General features: G+C 37.0%; 3 protein-coding genes across 4 annotated transcripts; 1 reads left to right on the plus strand and 2 right to left on the minus strand.

The window, feature by feature from the left end:
* Positions 1–1191: 1191 nt before the first annotated feature.
* On the minus strand, positions 1192–7150 carry ATH13 (ABC2 homolog 13). The gene is made up of 21 exons (XM_089611840.1): positions 6567–7150; positions 6074–6209; positions 5737–5903; positions 5256–5373; positions 5047–5147; positions 4694–4792; positions 4398–4508; positions 4231–4310; positions 4080–4149; positions 3814–3887; positions 3516–3585; positions 3282–3370; positions 2975–3099; positions 2787–2867; positions 2636–2696; positions 2471–2525; positions 2270–2368; positions 2094–2183; positions 1927–1986; positions 1715–1834; positions 1192–1619 (listed from the first exon to the last, which is right to left on the minus strand). Exons 1-20 carry the CDS (start codon positions 7041–7043, stop codon positions 1718–1720), a joined length of 2280 nt encoding a protein of 759 aa, XP_089467966.1. The 5' UTR covers positions 7044–7150; the 3' UTR covers positions 1192–1619; positions 1715–1717.
* Positions 7151–9973: 2823 nt separating this feature from the next.
* Positions 9974–13463, plus strand: CPR5 (protein). Its single transcript, XM_089613651.1, has 5 exons — positions 9974–10357; positions 10908–10970; positions 11290–11325; positions 11419–12114; positions 12529–13463. The coding sequence occupies exons 1-5, from the start codon at positions 10043–10045 to the stop codon at positions 13057–13059; spliced, it is 1641 nt and encodes a 546-aa protein (XP_089469777.1). The 5' UTR covers positions 9974–10042; the 3' UTR covers positions 13060–13463.
* A 505-nt stretch (positions 13464–13968) lies between these two features.
* On the minus strand, positions 13969–18058 carry LOC149399312 (Eukaryotic aspartyl protease family protein). 2 transcript variants are annotated; one of them, XM_089612608.1, is made up of 10 exons: positions 17697–18058; positions 17094–17235; positions 16423–16664; positions 15590–15823; positions 15351–15489; positions 15186–15256; positions 14981–15080; positions 14538–14601; positions 14385–14459; positions 13969–14305 (listed from the first exon to the last, which is right to left on the minus strand). In XM_089612608.1, exons 1-10 carry the CDS (start codon positions 17990–17992, stop codon positions 14046–14048), a joined length of 1623 nt encoding a protein of 540 aa, XP_089468734.1. In that variant the 5' UTR covers positions 17993–18058; the 3' UTR covers positions 13969–14045. The 2 variants fall into 2 exon arrangements, with proteins under 2 accessions (XP_089468734.1, XP_089468735.1); XM_089612609.1 differs by having other exon boundaries at positions 16423–16698; positions 17697–17913.
* Between the last annotated feature and the right edge of the window lie 876 nt (positions 18059–18934).

Here is an 18934-nt window from a genome sequence, read left to right on the forward strand (position 1 = left end):
ATTTGCCTCTTTAGGGAGCTTTTTCTGGATCCGTCACATGTATACAATAATGGAAAAATAATTTAGGAAAATAAAATAAACTAAAATAGACTAATAGGAATTATATTCTTTATTACGAAAAAGAATGACTTAGTCTGTTTAGAATTAGATGTTTTGTCTGGGGACATTCTTTATAAAGACAGAAATACCCAAGATAAGATTTTAAGAAATTAATCTCTCTTTTGTTTCATTTCAAGATCTGGTTTGATTTGTTTATTATTATTTTTGGAATATTTTTTTTTATAGTAAGAATCATTTTCTTATTGATAGGTAGGTAGAAGTGTTGAACTGAACTTTCTTTCAGCAATAATTTTTTTTAAAGGAAGTAATTAGAAAAAAAAACGGCATAAGATAGTATACAAATATAAACGAGATTTCCCTCTTATCATTCTTGTTGAAATGTTCATGTAATTTGCTCGTGAGCTAATGTACCATAAAAATGAATCGTTCAAAGTAGAACAAGATTATTATATAAAATAAAATAAAATTTGAGAAAGAGAGAGAGTAGAATCAAGATCGGATAGGCTATGGACTTTTTTTAATTTTAAAACATTGATTATTGTAAAGGAAAATTGATGCATGAAGATTAGTGATTTTTGGACTCACATGAATTCGAATAATCGCACGCTTTCTGATTTGAAATTCCACAGAGCCTAAATGTAGAAGTCGTGACTATGGATGGAGTAAACACCACGATAAATGTTTTATATTATTATTTGGTCTCATCTTCTACTTTGTTATACTTTGTTAGATATTTTACTTCATTAGATATGTATTATAAATTGTGGTAGCTAGTTTAATCTAGTGTTAATCTCACACATATTTTGATTGAAATTTTGTGTGTTTGAATTCTGTAAACTGCAAAAATGCATATCTCACATGGAGAATTTATCCTTTTTCAGCTTAATGTCACTGTACTAGTCAAGGTCATGCTGGTCAATCAGTTGGCTGTAGTAAATTTGGTTCATTGGGTTATTTGAGAAAAATTTCAAGTAGTTGCGAAGGTTAACGTTATAATTACAGAGACGAGAAACAAATATAATGCCAATCCCAAGCAAATACAGTCGTACATTAATCCTTAAAACTTGGTCAAGTTTTGTACGACTAATAAGTAGGACAAAGCAGAGGCATGACAAAAGTTGGAATGTAAAATTGTAAATAAACAGTTAGGTTTTAAACCTGAAATCACTCGTTGCTATATGTTACACTTACACTATAATTCTGGGATATTCGTTTGTTACACCTCTAAATTGTATGGGAACCCACGTAGCTATTTTCAAGCCCCAATTACAGAATAATTACAAAAATGAAGTCTAACCAAGTACACTTTCAACAAAAATGGCATCGACTAAACCTGTGATGTTACGTAGTTGTAGAAAAAATAGTTTCACACCAAAGTTTTGTTTCTTGGGGTCGTAGATTAACATCACAAACTGGCACGGAAAATGGTTCCGGGGTTGTAATTTACATTGTGCCGTGGCGGTTTTGTGTTCTCAAACCATTTTTTAACTTGTTTCCGTGTCTCTTTGTTTTATCGAACAGTTGAGTAATCATCTCAAAATCTGAGATATGACTGATATCTGTAATTCGAAAAAGAGAAGAAAAAAAGCTCATTATTAACGACGTGAAAAATTGAATGGTGACGATAATCACGGTGAGAAGAAGATTCACGTACCGATTAAGCCGTTCCTGTAATGAGTTTTTCCCGCTCATCTAACTTCTTCACCTTTACGAGGCCGATGAGAACTTGGAGACCGAAAAATCCACATATGGCGTATGCAGTGATGGCAGGGATCTGAAAAAGCGGAAAAATAAAAGAAATTAAATAAATAAAAAATAAAATAAAAACATGTGTATACAATTTTAGTTATTTGTTTTATCGCTTACCCTGATGGAATTTATGTACAAAATTGTTCCCAGGTTGACTAGGCTTCCAGCTGCGACTGCCTGTTTATTTATTATATAAACATCGGGAAAAGTTGTGTCAATATTTGATAATAATAATAATGTCTTTGAGAGATAATCATGATTGAGAGGAAAATGTTGAAACTCACACTCCCTATAGTCTTCTGAACAGTAGCGACACGTTGGAACGACCTCTCGGATTCCAAAGTCCGAACTCTAAGCTTAAGATCGCCTTGCTCCTGATGAAATACATTTGAAAATTCAGTAAAGGCTGTTTTTACACATGAAGAAAATAAGAGGAAAATGAAAGTTGCGCAATTTTTACCAGCCTCTGGATAATATCGGCAAGTTTTTGAACTCTATCTGCCTGTCTAAATAAGTTGAAAAATGCTTGAGATTGCCTGTCCCATCGTTTTCTTGCGTCCTTGACAATCAAGGTAAAGACATGTTTAGTTCCCAGAAATACTACAGATTGTATATTATGTAATGATGGTTTCGAATGAAAAAATGAATAAGTGAAGTTTACCTTTAATACAACTTCAACTCCAGCTTCACGAAATTTAAGCAATTCCAACGCATACCTAAAAATTTAAGATTTGTGATTTATTGGATACAGGCAAAGATTATTTAGTTGGTATAGATCTCATAGAGCACAAATGTTTACAAATTGTTAGCTTAAGGATGAACTCACGGTTTGGCGATTTCAGTAATATCAAATCGAGGATCAAGTCCTTTACCAATGCCGTCCAATACTGTCAGATAAAAAAAAAAAAAAAAAATTAATATCAGCTGTGCGGATATGCTAAATATTAGCTAGCTGACATTTGTTAGTAACATATTACCTGAAAATGCTCGAACGACGAACGTGAAAGTCGCGGGAAATCGGAAAGGTTGATCTGCTGCGATTGCTAATAGATCTTCCCCTGTTCATATAAATTTCAGAGATTATGAAGCAATTATCAATAAAAAGTACAGCAACCGAGATATACTCTTAGTCTATCCCTATGCTAAAAAGAATTTTTTCAATTACCAATTGCAGCCAAACGTTCTTTCTTCTTCGATATTTTCTCTTCTTTGCTCAATGGCTTTTTGAAACCAAGTTCCGCTTTTGCCAATTCTCTTTCCTTTCGCTGTGCAACGAGACGCTCTTCAAAACTGCAAAAAATGTACGAATTCACCATCCGTGTCATGTATGTTTCACGTCATTTTAGGAAGAAGAAAAAACACAATAGCTAGTTGAATCGCACATCAATAATAACCAAAGTAGCATCGCCAAAATTTCTTTATTTATGTGGTATATATGGTTTATAAGATTACGAGAGTTCTGTTTACAGCACCTATTAAGGAAGAATAGCGCTGTTCTTCTGACAGCAGTCATATCTCCAGTTGGCACAAGAACACCCATTTGTATCATTGCTTGGAGGACCTGCATTGATTAAGAAACTCCTTTAAAGAACAATACAAAGAATGAATGATAATAGTTATAATAATAAATGGTACCATGGACGGCTTCCTTGTCTTTGGAAGGTCTAAGCCATGATCATCATGTTTAATTTTAAAGAAACCATTACCTTATCTGGGTCCTTCTCGTAAACTCCATAGAATACTTCCAACAACCCTTCTCTGATGTTTTGACTGATACTGCAAGGTTGTAACAGAAAAGGTTGAATTTGAAATATGACTGGATTTCACACCCTTGCTTATAGTAAACAGTTGGTCATTACCTTCATCAACTAAATACTTAACTTTTAATGTGAAAATTGAAATAGCGTACTTCTAGCAAATTCGAAGAGAGAATAATAATCAATATCCGAAGATGGCAATTCATTGCAAAAACTAAGATAACATAGGCCGGGGCTAAGGGTTTACCTTCCCATCATTCCAAAGTCGTAGAAGATCAACCTTCCACCATTAACATCATCGACAGCAATATTTCCAGGGTGCTACATATTAAAAAAAAAAAAATTAATTACGCGTTAACAGAACATTATATCACTCAATACCTCCCAAGACGAGTAAATTGTTTGCTATGTACGTGCAATGTGCATATATGAATGACGTAGTACACAATTTAATGGATCAGCATGAGAAAATGCTATTAGAGAGGAAATTAAATTGGAAAATGAAAAACCTACTGGATCTGCATGGAAAAAACCATGTGATAGGATTTGTTCCAAGTAGGATTCAACGGCATATCTACCCAGCCTGCAGAAAAAAATACCGTGATTAGACTTCATACGGAAGAAATATCTACAGATCCACCAACAGATAGGAGATTCAGTTTACCTTTGCCGATCAACACCTAATTGATCCAAAGCTTGTATCTTATTGATTTTGATCCCTGGTACATACTCCATGGTCAGAACCTACAATGAAAGAAAAATGATTATTTTTACGCCAAACAAATTAAAACTTTGATAGTTAACAGTATGTAGTTACTGAAAAGTGTGAACCTGTGGTGTGGTGTACTCCCACATTATTGATGGGACTTTGACGTAATCCATGTCCTTAAAATTCTTTGCAAATAGTTCCGCATTGGCAGCTTCCTTTGTGTAATCAATTTCCTGAAGAAAAAAAAATAGATACATAAATAAATTCTGTATAAATTTATTTTCCAGCACATTTTAAAGAAAAACTTAGTTATTATGATTGTATTCAAAGCCTCGATCAGTGTTGCACATTTAACTGAGATTTAATCAACTCGTTAGAAATTCAACTGCCTAGAAGTTAAATATTGAATATATCAAACCTGGTACAAAACTGAGGCACATTCGTCATATATGGCAACCCAGTCCCTCTTTGCACCATCTGATTTTGGGTCCAGCTTTTGAAGATACTCAGCAATTACCTAGTAGAAGAAGAAAATTTGAATGTGGCACAACAAATTATGACTACCCCAGATCTTGAATGTATATATAAGATGGGCATGCACAAAGAAATCAACATAAGATTAAAGAAAATTGCATTCTGGTGCAAATACTAAGTTGTCAATACCCGGGTAATATATATGATGCAAGAAGCCAACCACAATAAAACAATGATAAAACCATCGACGTATAGAACATTAGATATGATGACAATGAAATATAAGTAGAAACTAACCCTCAGATTTTTTAAATCAATGTCAAATAGATCCTTAAGACCAGGCCGTTGTACTTTAAGAACAACTTCCTGTCCTTTCAATCGTGCACGGTGGACCTGACCTGCAAAAGAAAGATATAACATTATAATACTTGATTCGGAAGAAACAAAATCACTTCGATGGCGAAAATTTCTTATAACCAAATTAATAATAGTTAATTCAAGATTACCAAGACTAGCAGCAGCTATTGGTTCAAAGTCAAAGCGTTCAAAGATATTATTTACGGGTCCGAGCTCTTCTTCTATGATAGAAACAGCAGTCTCTGATGGGAAAGGAGGAACTTGATCCTGAAAATATAAACGAGAACGCCATTGGAAAGAAGGAAAGAGACAAGGAAATGGACCCAGTATGAATCCAAGTAGATAGTAACTGAGACCAAAATACTTCGAAGAGTGGGCAATATATATTCGCTAGATACAATTCACTGTCTTTGCCGTAGCCATGATGTTGTTGAGAGCACCAATGACAAAAGTAACAACGTTGGAGCAAGCTCACACATTTGTTGCAACTCTTAGCTCGATAGTGTTGCATTCATTTTTCTTTATAACAAATATATGATTATCAATGATAAGCTTCGTATCAAAAGACTGCACGGTAACTAAGAAGAGTCGCTCGTAAACTTGATCAGGTAAAGGAAAATGATTTCAGACCTGAAGTTCTGACAACTGATCAATGTATTCTTGAGCAAGAATGTCAACCCTTGTGGAGAACTGCTGGCCAATTTTAATAAATGTTGGTCCCAGTCTTAAGATGTTTTCTTTAAGCCACTTTGCAAGAGCCTTGCGCCTCAGAACCTTCTTCGCTTCAGTCATTCCTCCTGCCCATTCGTATGTAATGTTATTAACTTGACTCAAGTCGATACCAAATAGGAGCATATATCCAAACCAAGTCCAGTACTGATAAGCAGTCAATTGTCTTAAAATGCTCGCTGAAAATCATGGTAACATACAATTTACCAACCTACATACTTCTTATTGAGTCACTGACCTCGATAGGAAAATTTGCGGCTGTTCAACCAGGCCTTAAATACAAATGTTAGAACAAATCCCCAAATTTCCAATGTCCTTTGGATGGTTGAGTAGGTTTTGAATCTATTCCAACGCCCACCGGGTGTAACAGAGACCTGTAAAATCAATATATAGCACATGATTAACCCAACAATTAATTGAAATGGCAAAAACAAACACGCATCATAAGGAGCCCCGGATTAGAATTCTTTGTTTCATGATCATATATAGACCAATCTACGATTTCTCTACCTATGCTCATAAGACTTTATTTTTTGTCTTTTTTTTGCTCAGAAAGACTGTGTTCTTTGATAATCTACGGAATTGCTAATAAGACTCGACTCGTTTCGCATTTAAAGTCTCAACACTACAACCACGTCACGTTCGGATAAAGATGATATTTTGACAGGAAAAGAGTAATGCAAATGATGAACTATCCGAAAACGGAAAAAAACCGAAAAAAACTTCACTACCTCTACATCCTGGCCACTACTCTGCTTAAACCAAGCATCTTCCCTCCCAATCTCCTCAACTCTCTTCTTCCTTCCCTCCTCCTTCACCGCCGCCGCCGCCGATGATGACTCCTCCGCCGCGGCGTTTCCGTTCCCGCTCACGTATTTCGCAACGCTCCCATTGCTCGCCGCCGAGCCATTCAAACCTTCCGAAACCCTAAATCCCGCACCGGAGTAGCTCTCCGACGCCGCCGAGCCACTTCCGGCGTATCCGTTCCCGGCGCGGCCATTACCGCCGTCGATGATCTCCCTCTCCCGCTCCCGCTCCTCCACCGCCGCGGCTGTGATCCGAACTCGTCCGAATCTCCTAGAAAGCGAGGCGTTGGAGAGAGAAATGAACTGCCTCGGTCTCAGCCGCTGAGAGAGAAAGCTTCGCTCCGGTACGGCTATGGCCACGGAAGTGGAAGAACACGAGCAAGGAGATGAAGAAGACGCCATTGATCGGAGAGATCTTATACCCTAGCTCTCATAGTCCAATGACTAGACGAAGACGATGAAGAAGAAGGAGAAGAATGAGAGAGTGTGAGTTTGTGAATGTAAAGCAAAGCAAAGCAACTGGTGTGTATTGAATTTATTTTATTTTTTTATAAACTTTGAAGAGAAAAAGAAATAGAAGGGTGGCTGAGGATGTGACACGTGGCGAGAGAGATGAGAGCTTAGAAGAATGGAGGGATTTAATTGGCTGTGGTCGTCCTCCGGTGTTCCACAGCCACAGAGGTGTCAGTTTGTCTTTTTTGTTTGTTGAGTTTGGAGTTTGGACGCTTTTGGGCTTGTGTGTCATCCCCACGTAAACTTAATTTAATTTTTTTTTCGATAAGAGAAGAGATACATAATATAATACATAAATGGAAACTCTAGTTTATTTCAATGATAATTAATAAAATATAAAACAGAAATGAAGGCGTAATAGGAAACGACAGAAATAACGACAGTATAACTTGAAACGACAGTGTAATCAAACGACAGTATAATAGGAAACGACAGTGTAATCAAACGACAGCATAATAGGAAACGACAGTGTAATCAAACGACAGTATAATTTCAAACGACAATATAACTGGAAACGACATCATAATTGCAAACCACAATATATTTAAAAACGACAGCTTAATGGGAAACCAGAATATAATTGGAACGACATCATATATAAACGACATATAATTAGAAACGACAATATAATCAAACGATAAACGACAAGATATTAAAACAACAACATAGCTGAAAACGACAATATAATCAAACGACAATATAATAATTCCAAACGACAATATAATCAAATGACAGAAAAATTCTAAACGACAATATTATTGAAAAATCATAAATTAGAAAATGACAGTAACATACATAACCCCAAACAACAGAACAAACAGAACACACACAGACGAGAAAAAGAAAACTACCGATTGAGAGACGAGATTGAGATCTGAAATGCCGATTAAAAAAAAAAGACGAACGATAAAAAAAAATATATTCTTCATGCAAGTAACTGGCAAGAAACATATACATCTAATTCTTCTTGAACGAAGCAAAGTGATTAAAGCATTATTGAATGCTTTTCTAATATTGTTCAAACGAAAAAGCTTAGAGCAACTTGAACGAAGCCATGGTTCGGAGCTGTTCTCTGGCTCAAATAAAAAAAATCCAAAAGAGCTTTAATGGCGAATCCCCTTCTTCGTCGTGAGAGCCCAAAAAAAAAAAAAAAAAAACTAGCATCGGATTCAACCGGCGCCGCCGGAGGCTTGACGGAGGACGACGACGCAAAGAGATACTCCGTTGTGGCGCCGGAGCGATGAGGATCTATTCGATGACGTGACAAGCATGAGTAAAGCCAAGATTTATTATGTTAATGGAAGGACCGTTTTCAATGGCACGGACATCCGGTCCTCATCAAGAACGACAATTCTCGACCGATTAAGACGAAAATTATGGGTTATTGGAAATGATATCTCCACTAAGGGGAAATACCATTTTTGTTAACTTCCAATTTACTAAAAAAAAGGTTAAAATACTAATGATTCACAATGTTGCAACGCATAAAAAGTTGGAAAAAATTGTTACAAACCTCGTCGCCGCAAATATAACAATTCATCGCAGCAGCGAAGTAAAAATAATGATATTTTAATCGTAGGATTTCAATCCCATGATCTAGAAAAAAAAAAATAAAAAAAGGAACGAAAATGTGTATTCTTACTTCCCGATCCAAGTGCATAACGAGTATTCTTACTTTCCGATTCTAGAGTTTTTGGTTGGTGTTTTTTTTTGTTTTAAATACCATTAAACATGCATTTGCTTTTTTTTTTTTTTAGCATGAGTTTTATTTTTAATTAAATATAAATAAATAAATAAAAGTCAAGACTCAAGAGTCCCCTCAAATGTATCGGTCGAGAAATTTCATTTTTTAGACTTAATAGTTATGAAAATATCTCAATTAGATCCACTAGTTTAAAAATATCTAAAATTAGACTTTTATACCAATTTCGGATCAAAGTACCCTTGCAAGACCATATAACCTCTTTTGACAGAACTTCATTCACTATGGAAATCCGACCAAATCCGATAAAATCCGACAAAATCCGACCACTCCGACCAAATCGACCACTCCGACCAAATCCGATGATATTCATAAAAAATTTCCAGAATTTTTAAGAACCCTAAAACCTATTTTTTCTTCCAATCTCATTCAAATCAACCTAAAATCACTATTAAGCACTAAAATCATGTATCCTATCGATCCTACACTAATCAAACCATGAAAAAAAAAACATAAAAATCTAACATTTTTTGTCATTTTGAGTTATGGCACTTTGAGAGTTCGACAACCACCAACGCCGGAAGGAGACGATCGGATTTGGAAGGTGGGCCGGTCATATTTTGATGGAGAAGGTCGGATTTTTCTTGTGTTGGTCGGATTTGGGGAGAGAAAGAGAGAGAAAGTGAGAAAGTGAGAGTGAAAGAGATGAAGTGTGAGAGAGAGTATAGTTGAACTGGGGATATTTTTATCCGAAATTGATACAAAAGTCCAATTTTAGATATTTCTTAATTAGTGAGTCTAATCCAGATATTTTCATTATTTTAAGGTTTAAAAAATGAAATTTCTGCAGTGGTACGTGGCTTTCGTGCGGGTAACCAAGCCCTTGAGATTTTAATGGAAAAGAAAAAATTTCATTATTTTGTGAAAGTTTATGTTAAAGAAAAAGGAAAAAATATTTTTTTTCTTTTTCTTTTTGGGGGAACGAAAAAATGAACCAGATTGCTAGTGCTAGATCGTACTTTTTTACAATTCTAAGATTCTAAGAATTTGAATATCCCTCAAAAAAAAAAAAAAAAAATTTGAATGTAAACTCGTTAAAATACTTGTCCGCGTTTATATATAAATCCCCAAATTTGTACTTACGTTGACGAGACCACTTTCCCTCTTCTTCTCCAAAGTCTAATCAATGGACGCTTCTTCGTCTTCTTCCGAATCGCCAGAGACCTTCCCTCAGTCCAGTGCCGATGAAAGCCAGGACTCTCTCGCCAATGACGAACACACGAAGCCCCTGGAGAAGAAGGACAAGAAGAAGAAGAAAAACAAGAAGCTGAAACGAAGCAAGGCTGTCTCGAAGGAAGCCTCTGCGACATCGTCTAGGTCTTCGACGTCGCGCGTAGTTTTCAAGCGCCGTCGCACGCGCATGGGACCGCCTCGGAATGTCGACGTGGCCGAAGCGGTCTCGTTCCGCCTGGGAATGTCGATCGCGGCTTTTCTCTTCCAGGTTTTGTTCTTGTTACTCTTTTTATGGAATAAAGGCTAGGTCTTTAGGGTTGGTTTTTGTTTTATATTATGAAATTTGATTTATTGGGTCAATTGGCTATGATTCTTCGAGATTTTACCTTTTTTTCCTTTAAAAGAAACCGAGATTTTACCTTTTAGGTTAAAAAAATCGAGCCTTTTGTGCACATAGGCCAAGATTTCACAAAGGTTTTCTCTGAAGTTGTCCAATTTCATAAGAACATTGTCTCATATTTTGTAAGATTGGGGTTATTTTCTTTGTGGTAAAAATGAGCATGCAATTAGTGTGAAGAGGCAAGCTGAGCTTGAAATTTTGTGTTTGAACTCCAAGTTTTCATTCTAGGTTAAGATCATACTTATCTCGTCTTATGTTTGGATTTAAGCTTAGCTATTATCTTTAGTAGGAGTACAGATATTTGATTTTGAAAATGGCATTTGGATTATGATTTTTAATACATATTTCTTTCAAATATATATATATATATATATATATATATATATATATATCTTTATATATATATATATTATTATAGATTATGGAAAGCAAAGTTACACCGAGCGAAATGATGTCCGCCGATGCCGATCACCTCGCAGTGGTACTCTTCTATCACCCTATCCATTGTTCATCGTTCTGATACTGTATTTTATGTCGTTGTTCCAATTCCCGACTTCAATTATTGCGCGATTTCATTGGTATACGAAGCATGAACTGTCAGTTGCTCGTGATTAGGAAAGTAACGAGTTCAACTGATTCGCTGCAGCTACTTCTTCTTCTTGGTTCAATTGGATTGATGAAATAATCGTCACAGCACGAGGTCAAAGACCGCCTCTGGCTTTGCCGATTTTTTTCCGCCTGGGTTTGTTGAGGAGTACTAGCATCAACTAATGTATGTGTTGTTCTTTGATTACTTTCAGATGTGTTCTTCGGCGGTGAGAGAGTCGTTAAAGAATGTAAGCACAATGAAGGTTTTATGCATATAGTTTCGACGATCAAAAGTCGGGGATTTTTTTTTAAAAATTCCTTTGTTCTCGGCGTGACAACAGGTCTTTGGAGACGCTTTCGATGGCTTCGTGAGCAACTTCGAGAAATCGTTCCAGAGCACTTTTAGGACTCTGAGATTCCTCAACGAATCATCGATGTGCAAGGGAAATAGCCAGATCAGTGAAGCGAGCGTGGAGGATTGTACATCAGGCGGGGCTTATGGTTTCCAAGATCGTTCTTCGGAGGAAAATTTTCGCACAAATGCCCACCGGTCTGATCATAGAGAAACAATGGAGGTCAATGAGGGAATGGATTTGACCAACTTGGAGCTCACATTGCTTGGACGAACGAACCAGCTGGATTGTGTTTCAACAAACCCGTTCGGACCCTTGAATAACCGCTCGATGCTTATCGAGAAATCTGTGATGGAACAAACCCGTTCTAACGACCTCAAGGCCATCGAGCTTACTCTCACCATGGAGAGAATGAAGATGAAAAAGACGCAACTCACCCTCAACTTCGATTCGAACAATCTACAAAGATCGAAACTAGTGATGGGTGAATCAAAGGCGTCTTTTAAAGCCGAAATGTTCAAGACTCAACAAGAAGATGTTAGAAACGCCGAGCTTCTCAGGACATGCGTTGACTGTCTAGTCTCCGGTTTGCTTATTATGTTAGCCTCGCTTGCCTACGGTGCTTATATTTATTCGTATCATAAAATCACTGAAGCCACCTCATCATGTATGCCTTCAACAAAGGTGAGTTCTTTTACTGATATCCAATGATATTGATGTTTTGTTTCTAGCTGAGCTTTCTCGTATAAGTTTCTGTAAGACTCTTAATACATTGGGAGAGGGTTATCTATTAGGAGGGGAATATTTATTGGGAGGGAAGGTTAATTTATAAACAAGTATTTAATACTACAAAATACTTGGCTTAAATACTACAAAATCAATAATTTGAGGACCAACAAATAAAGTGTAGGGACTATTTGCGCTATATTGCCTTATCGTTTATCTAATTTACATTTATTATATGTTAAGTGTGCGTGGGTAAGTTAAGTAGAACTATTTTACGAGTAGAATAGACTGTAATCATCAAGTTTATTATTTCAGTCTCTAAGTCATTTTCATTTGTCAGACGAGGTTTATGTTTTTTTGTGTATGTGTCAGAAATCAAGCTCTTGGTGGTTTCCAAATCCGATGGACAAGCTCAACCAGGGATTTCAAATATTGAGCTGCCAGTTCCAAGTGGGGGTGAGAATGGCGTTTGGGTTTGCAATGATCCTTGTGATCACGTACTTGCTAGTCCAGCGTTCGGCCTCGACCAAGCAGCCAATCACTTTCATTCTTCTGCTTCTGGCGGTGCTCTGCGGCGTCGCCGGCAAGCTCTGCGTGGACACGCTGGGCGGGAGCGGTTACCACTGGGTCGTCTTCTGGGAGTCGATCTGCGCCGTCCATTTCCTCTCCAACATCTTCACCTCCGCGCTCTTCTCGCTGCTCTACGGCCCTCTGATCGCCGACGGCCATCGCGGCCGCCCGAGATTCGTCGCGTATTGGGTCCGGCGGTCGACTTTTTACGGGGCTGTGCTCGTTGTTTTGCCGCTTTGTTGCGGGCTTTTACCTTTTGCGGGCTTTGGTGAGTGGAGAGATCATTTTTGGTCGCGGATCACCGAGTATCAGTTTATATCCGAAGAGGATTGAAAAAAAAATAAAAAAAAATAAAAGGCTTTCATTTTGAGGGTCCTCCTTCCTTTGGAGGTGCAGTGGGAAGCGTATATTTATTGTTTCGGGTGAAAATTATATCTATCTATGCTCGGAAGTGTTGTATGATTTCTGTATAATTTATATGTGTTATTTTTTAATGTTGTTTTATTGTGTTTTTTTAGTAGTGTCAAATTGTTGGGAAAACCTGTTTGTGTATAAGCAATATAAACTTATTGGTTTGATTTTAAGGTTTTTTGAGTGCCTTTGATTGTTCAAATTGTTGGCAAAAGCCGCAAAACCTGTCTGTACTATGAAGCTTGTAACTTCGGTGTCAAATTATTGGGGAATTTGGCTTAAACATCATACATCCTTCGAAGCTGGTTGTTTCACTGGTTCTCAAATTTCCCTTCCTTATAAATATAATTCTCCTTAGATACAATGTCTTTGGTTTGCTTAGGAACCTAGAAAATTGTATGAAAAGAAATAAATCGATAATTTTTCTTAAATGTGTTGTTTTGATTGAATAAAACTTCATGGGAAACTGTTGAACAAAAAATGGGAGTAAATTGTGCCTCTCTCTCGTAATACTCCTACTTTTTTTCTATCGTCAAAATTTTCTTTTACTTAAATTCATTTTTAATCTTACTTCATTTTCTTGTACTTAAATTATTATATATTTTTCTTGTCTATTAAAACTGTAAACAAATTACTTATCACTATTACCCATATTCTCACCCTAAATATTTTATTTTTCAGTGCCTATATATTTCTCAACAAATACCACAATTTTTTTTTATGCTTAATGATAACAGCCCTACTTCACCTTCCAACGGCATAAACAATTCTGAAAAGAATAATAATGCCCAAAAAATTACTGATACTGCTGCTATCCCCACAAATATAAGGTAAATCAAGGCAATGATATAAATAAATAAAAACGCCATTCATATACATACATCATATATATATAAATTACAATCTGTCTAGGCTATGCCAGTATCCACCACAAAGTCAAAAGCAAAATGATGCAACAGAAATATCAGCAGCGACGATCTCCACAACAAGCGAAACGGGAGCTGAGGCGGCGACATGGACGGCTTCGACGGAGCTCTTCCGGCCACCGCCGGAGCCACCGCGTGCGGCGGCGTGCTCTGCTGCTCGCTCGTCGGCAACGGATTCTCCGGCGAACCCTTCGGCGGAGGCATCAAGTCCATGCCTTTGGATGAGTCCGCGAGATCTTGGCCTGCAACCACAAACAGGCGTTTAAGACCGAAAAAAAAAGCAATTAGGCGAAAAAGACGAGATTTACGAGCGACTCTTACAGTGGGCGGATTTTGACCAGCCTAGCTTCATGTTCTCCCTGTCGAACACTAGTCGATAGCCCTTCAAGAAGTTTTCTGCAAAAAAAGAAAAAAAAAAGATTGGTTGTGTGACCGAGTGACAAGGCATTGAAATATCTAACGTGTTTTACATACGTCCGATAAATCCGATCTCTTCTTCACCTGGTTGCACTGCCAAACAGAATCCCACTTGTACTCCCTGCACCGAAGAGAAGATCCTTTATCAAGGAAAGCGATGGCAATAGATAAAAGCACATGGACAGTAATTAATACATAAGATGAGAGTTAATCCTTTTTTTTTTTTTTGGATTTTACAAGGAATTTTACGCGGTTGCCTGGCAGCTGTGGCAATGGTGAATCCGAGATGAGAGTGACAGTTTTAATGACACTATTATTCACATATATTCTATAGATTTGCAGATGCTACAGCACATATAATTATTGCATTTTTTTAATCATTGCATTACACGCTGAAACAACTTGGTGCTGTTCTGCATCATCGATATAATGTAGAAGATGTAATTCAAAGTTCAAACATGCACATTAACAACCCTTGAAAACAGTACACAGATACAAACCTCTTGGGTAATTGCGGGAAAAACAGGATCGATGACCACAAAGCTGTTGTTTGCAGGAAACACAAGAGTAATAGAAGGAGCTTTGGGCAGGGTTTTCGAGCTGCTTGATGATGAACCAAAGCGTACGTCAAATTTCAAGACAAGATAGGCATACCATAGAGTGAGAATGTGAAAGGAATCAAGAACTTAGTTGCGTGAATTTCACCTGGTTTTATAGCAATACTGCCACGGGAATCCATCAAAGGTCGTTCTTGTAGCGTTTACTCGCTTGTCAAACTACGGGAAGAGAGAAATCGTTATTAAATCGGAAATGAAGCTGTAGACAAGCAAAGATAAAATTGGGGGAGTTTTCAAAATCCAAATTACTTGCCTCCTCAGAAACTCTTTCGTATATGTCTTTTGGTAAATATGTAAATGATGCCCCAGTGTCCACTAGAGCTTTAAAGCTTGTTTTCTTCAGACACGAGTTTCCGATACAGAATGCTTGCACCCCCACAATGTAAGTGTCGCTGGATTAAATGGACATAAATGAAATTAAGGAATCCACTTGAAAGATTCATAAAGTGGTTCGAGATTATCTCTCTATGTGTTTGTGTAAATAGAACATACTAGTTTCCGGTTGAAGGTAAAGGCAAGAATGATGTAGAATGTTGGTTGACTGGACCTTGGTCACCGAAAAATACCCTTCCAGAACTATCCAAATTAAAGCACAAAGAAAACGAGTTTCTGATTAATCCAGCTTTGGAAAGGAAACTCGGGACGGAAATGTCACCAAGTCCTAAACCAAGGAGACCATCGGGAGCAACGCCGTCCAAGTAACCACCACTCTGCTTCATGCCACAACTACATTGCAAAAGAATCATAGTTATAATTTTATCACATTTTGTTTTATTTTATACTGATTTTTTACTGCAATAGTCGTTGAACTATTATGCATGTGGCATTTTGGTCCAGAAACTAATCATACGAGCATATCGGCCCCAGACTACTGATTTTGTAGCATTTTTATAATTTTCATAAAAATATTGAAGTTTTTCAATGAGATCCAACTACTAAACAACTGGAAACACATTTACAAACTGAAGTTACAGTAAAACACAATCTTATTCTAACAACCCAAAATTGTTTTAAAGTTTTATCTAGTGTTATAATGGTTAGATTATAATTTAATCAGACTATGTTTGCAGCATTTAAGTTATTTAAGATGATTAACATGTTTTCAATCTCTTGAGGAATAGATTTCATCAAATATAATTAATATTTCTTCTGTTAAGAAAATGCTACAAAATCAATAGTTTGAGGACTATTCTTAGAAAATTTATCTATGGACCCAAATTCAACTCCCATAATAATGCAGGGACTATTTGCGATAGAAAGCCGTTTCTCATGTTGAGATAATAAAAAAAATTAAAAAAAGTACAAATGTAACACATGATTCATACCCGATAATGACCGGTGCCTGAACGGTACTACTTTCTGTACCGTTTCCCCATGCTGCAAGATGCAATATGTCCTCCACAAGCAAACCAGAGGTTGAGGTGTTCTCCATGTAGTAATTGACAATATAAGGGCATGGCTGCTTGGGACTTTTGCAGTTTGAGCTGAGATTACATAACCGGTGACTGCAAGATAATTGCTTGCTAGAGTTTGAGTCAGATGGGCTGTACTCATTCAGATCTCCGTCCTGCATAATAGATGCCCCAAAAATGAGGGAGCACCTGCCAATCAATCACTGGAGATGAATTTTAAACCTGTTATCAAGTCTAGGCAGAGATTTCGATGAAAATTATGCACCTTGTTAGTGGAGCATAAACTCACAATTAATTCCCGTCCCCATCAAAAGAACACGTCGTTATAAATATAGAATGAAAAAAGGTACATCCTAAGACACCCGCCAAAAGTATAGGTTATTATGTTAAGGAGTAAGAAACAACGTGTTGGTTAAATGGATTTGGAGATTCACTCGTGTTGTCTTATGATAAGACACTCAAAAAAAGATTTGTTGTTTGATTAAAAAAAAAAAGACAGATGATCAGGCAACGTGGGGTAAGATATCCGTTACCGAAGATTCTAACGTACTGGACTACCAAAGACTTAGGGAGAATATTCATACCACCAAATTACTATAATAGTTTGCCGACAAAGGAGCGCATTGAATGCAATCGCAAGGAACCCAGAGAAGATCGCTTCCAACATCCAATGCCACCAGAAACGACACATTTGGCGTTCCTACATCGATCCATGTGTAATGTAGCCTAAAACGTTCAAGTGAAAACATCAGAACGGCCAACAGAGAGCAAAAAAAAGAAACAAGTTGATCCACAAACTGAAGTTTCAATTCTACGATAAATATAAGCTTTGAATAAAAACCATTCACAGCCATGAGTCTGATTTCAGGAGATAGATAATGGACAACTTTATTATCTCTTAAATGTTATTCAAAACCTAATTAATGTTCTTTTACAAACAAATGAAACTAGCACTGCCAAGTTATAACTCGTGGTCAAAACCTGATACCATCATAAAGAACTAAGCTTCTCAGGGGAACCATTTAAAGCCACAAATCACACTTCCAAGCTAACCTTTCAAGTTAATAAACTCAAAGCAAAGAGAAATTAATGTGTCAAACAAATTTATAAAAAAAAAACGTTGTCAAATACTGATAGCACATATACACAAACAGAGTGAGTTTTGGAAGATAAAAAAAACTACAGACCAATCGTTGCCAAACGTCATCGTTTGACTTCCATGGGAGGGATAGAGCAGCTGGGAGCGAGAGGTCTTCAATCTCCGCCTCCGAACGTCACTCTCGAAGAGCATCCTGTAATACTCGAGGCTCGTCCTCTCTGGAACTCTCTCCGAAACCCTAAGCAGAACTCTAGCTTCGTCGGAGAATCGGTGGACCATCCTCGACGAGAGGACCACCGGCTCCGAAACCACGCCGCCGGAGCCGGAGAGCAGACACGCCAGAAGCATCGCTGCTCCGAGAGCCAGCGGAGATCGAGACGCCATGGAAACGGCAAAGCAGAGCAAGGTAGTGAGAGAGTGAAGTGAGATCTCGGAGAGAAAGAGGGAAATATCAATGTCTTTATTTTATATATATGACTTTATTAGTATAACGGTGGTCGATGCGGACACGCGGATAAAGGTGAGAGAGAAAGATAGAATAATAAATAAAGGATATATATCGTTTGAAAAGAAAGAGAATGTTTTTATCTTATCTTTTTAATGCTTCAATTATAATAGATTGAATTTGTATCAACATATGGTCTGTCTGATCATAGATTCATTTCATAGTACAAATTCTATTTTATAAAGCCTTTTTTTTTTTTTTTTTAACTCTTCAAAGTCTCTTTCCTCCTTACATATATCTTAAAAGTATGTAGACATATATTGTATTACTTGGTAATATTTTATTATTTAATCCCAGTGGGTGTTTTGCATAATAAGGACAAAAATGTGAAATTTTCAAAATGTAGATTTTATGTATGTGATATTTTATCTACGTGAGATTTAATGCTGGGTCGGTTAGGTATCTAACCTAAATTGACCACCTGCTTTAAAATTCTAGCCCAATTATTACTTAAATTAGGTAACTAGTTCAATCCACTACCAAAAAATATTATATTTATATCTTCACCCTCATCAAATACACACCAAAATTTTCGCATCCGACTCCGAATCATTCAATCTTCCGATATTGATTTCGAACTCTCCGTCGATTTCGAATCCTTTAATCCTCCGATATTGCGTCCGACCTCCTTTTCCGTCACCAATTTCCTGATTTCACCACTTCCGAAGTCGACGTAGACGTCTCCGTTCTCAGACTTGGAAAAAATGGTAAGTAAATATTATTTCCAATTCGATTAACCCATAGAACACCATAATCGAAACCCTAGCCCGCATCTCCGATCAATTCTCTGTTAGATTAATTATAAAATATGGTAAATAATA

This window comes from Urtica dioica, chromosome 4, assembly GCF_054948205.1.
Source record: "Urtica dioica subsp. dioica isolate 48M chromosome 4, U.dioica_male_clone48M_v1_H2, whole genome shotgun sequence".
In the NCBI taxonomy this organism is placed as follows: Eukaryota; Viridiplantae; Streptophyta; class Magnoliopsida; order Rosales; family Urticaceae; genus Urtica; species Urtica dioica.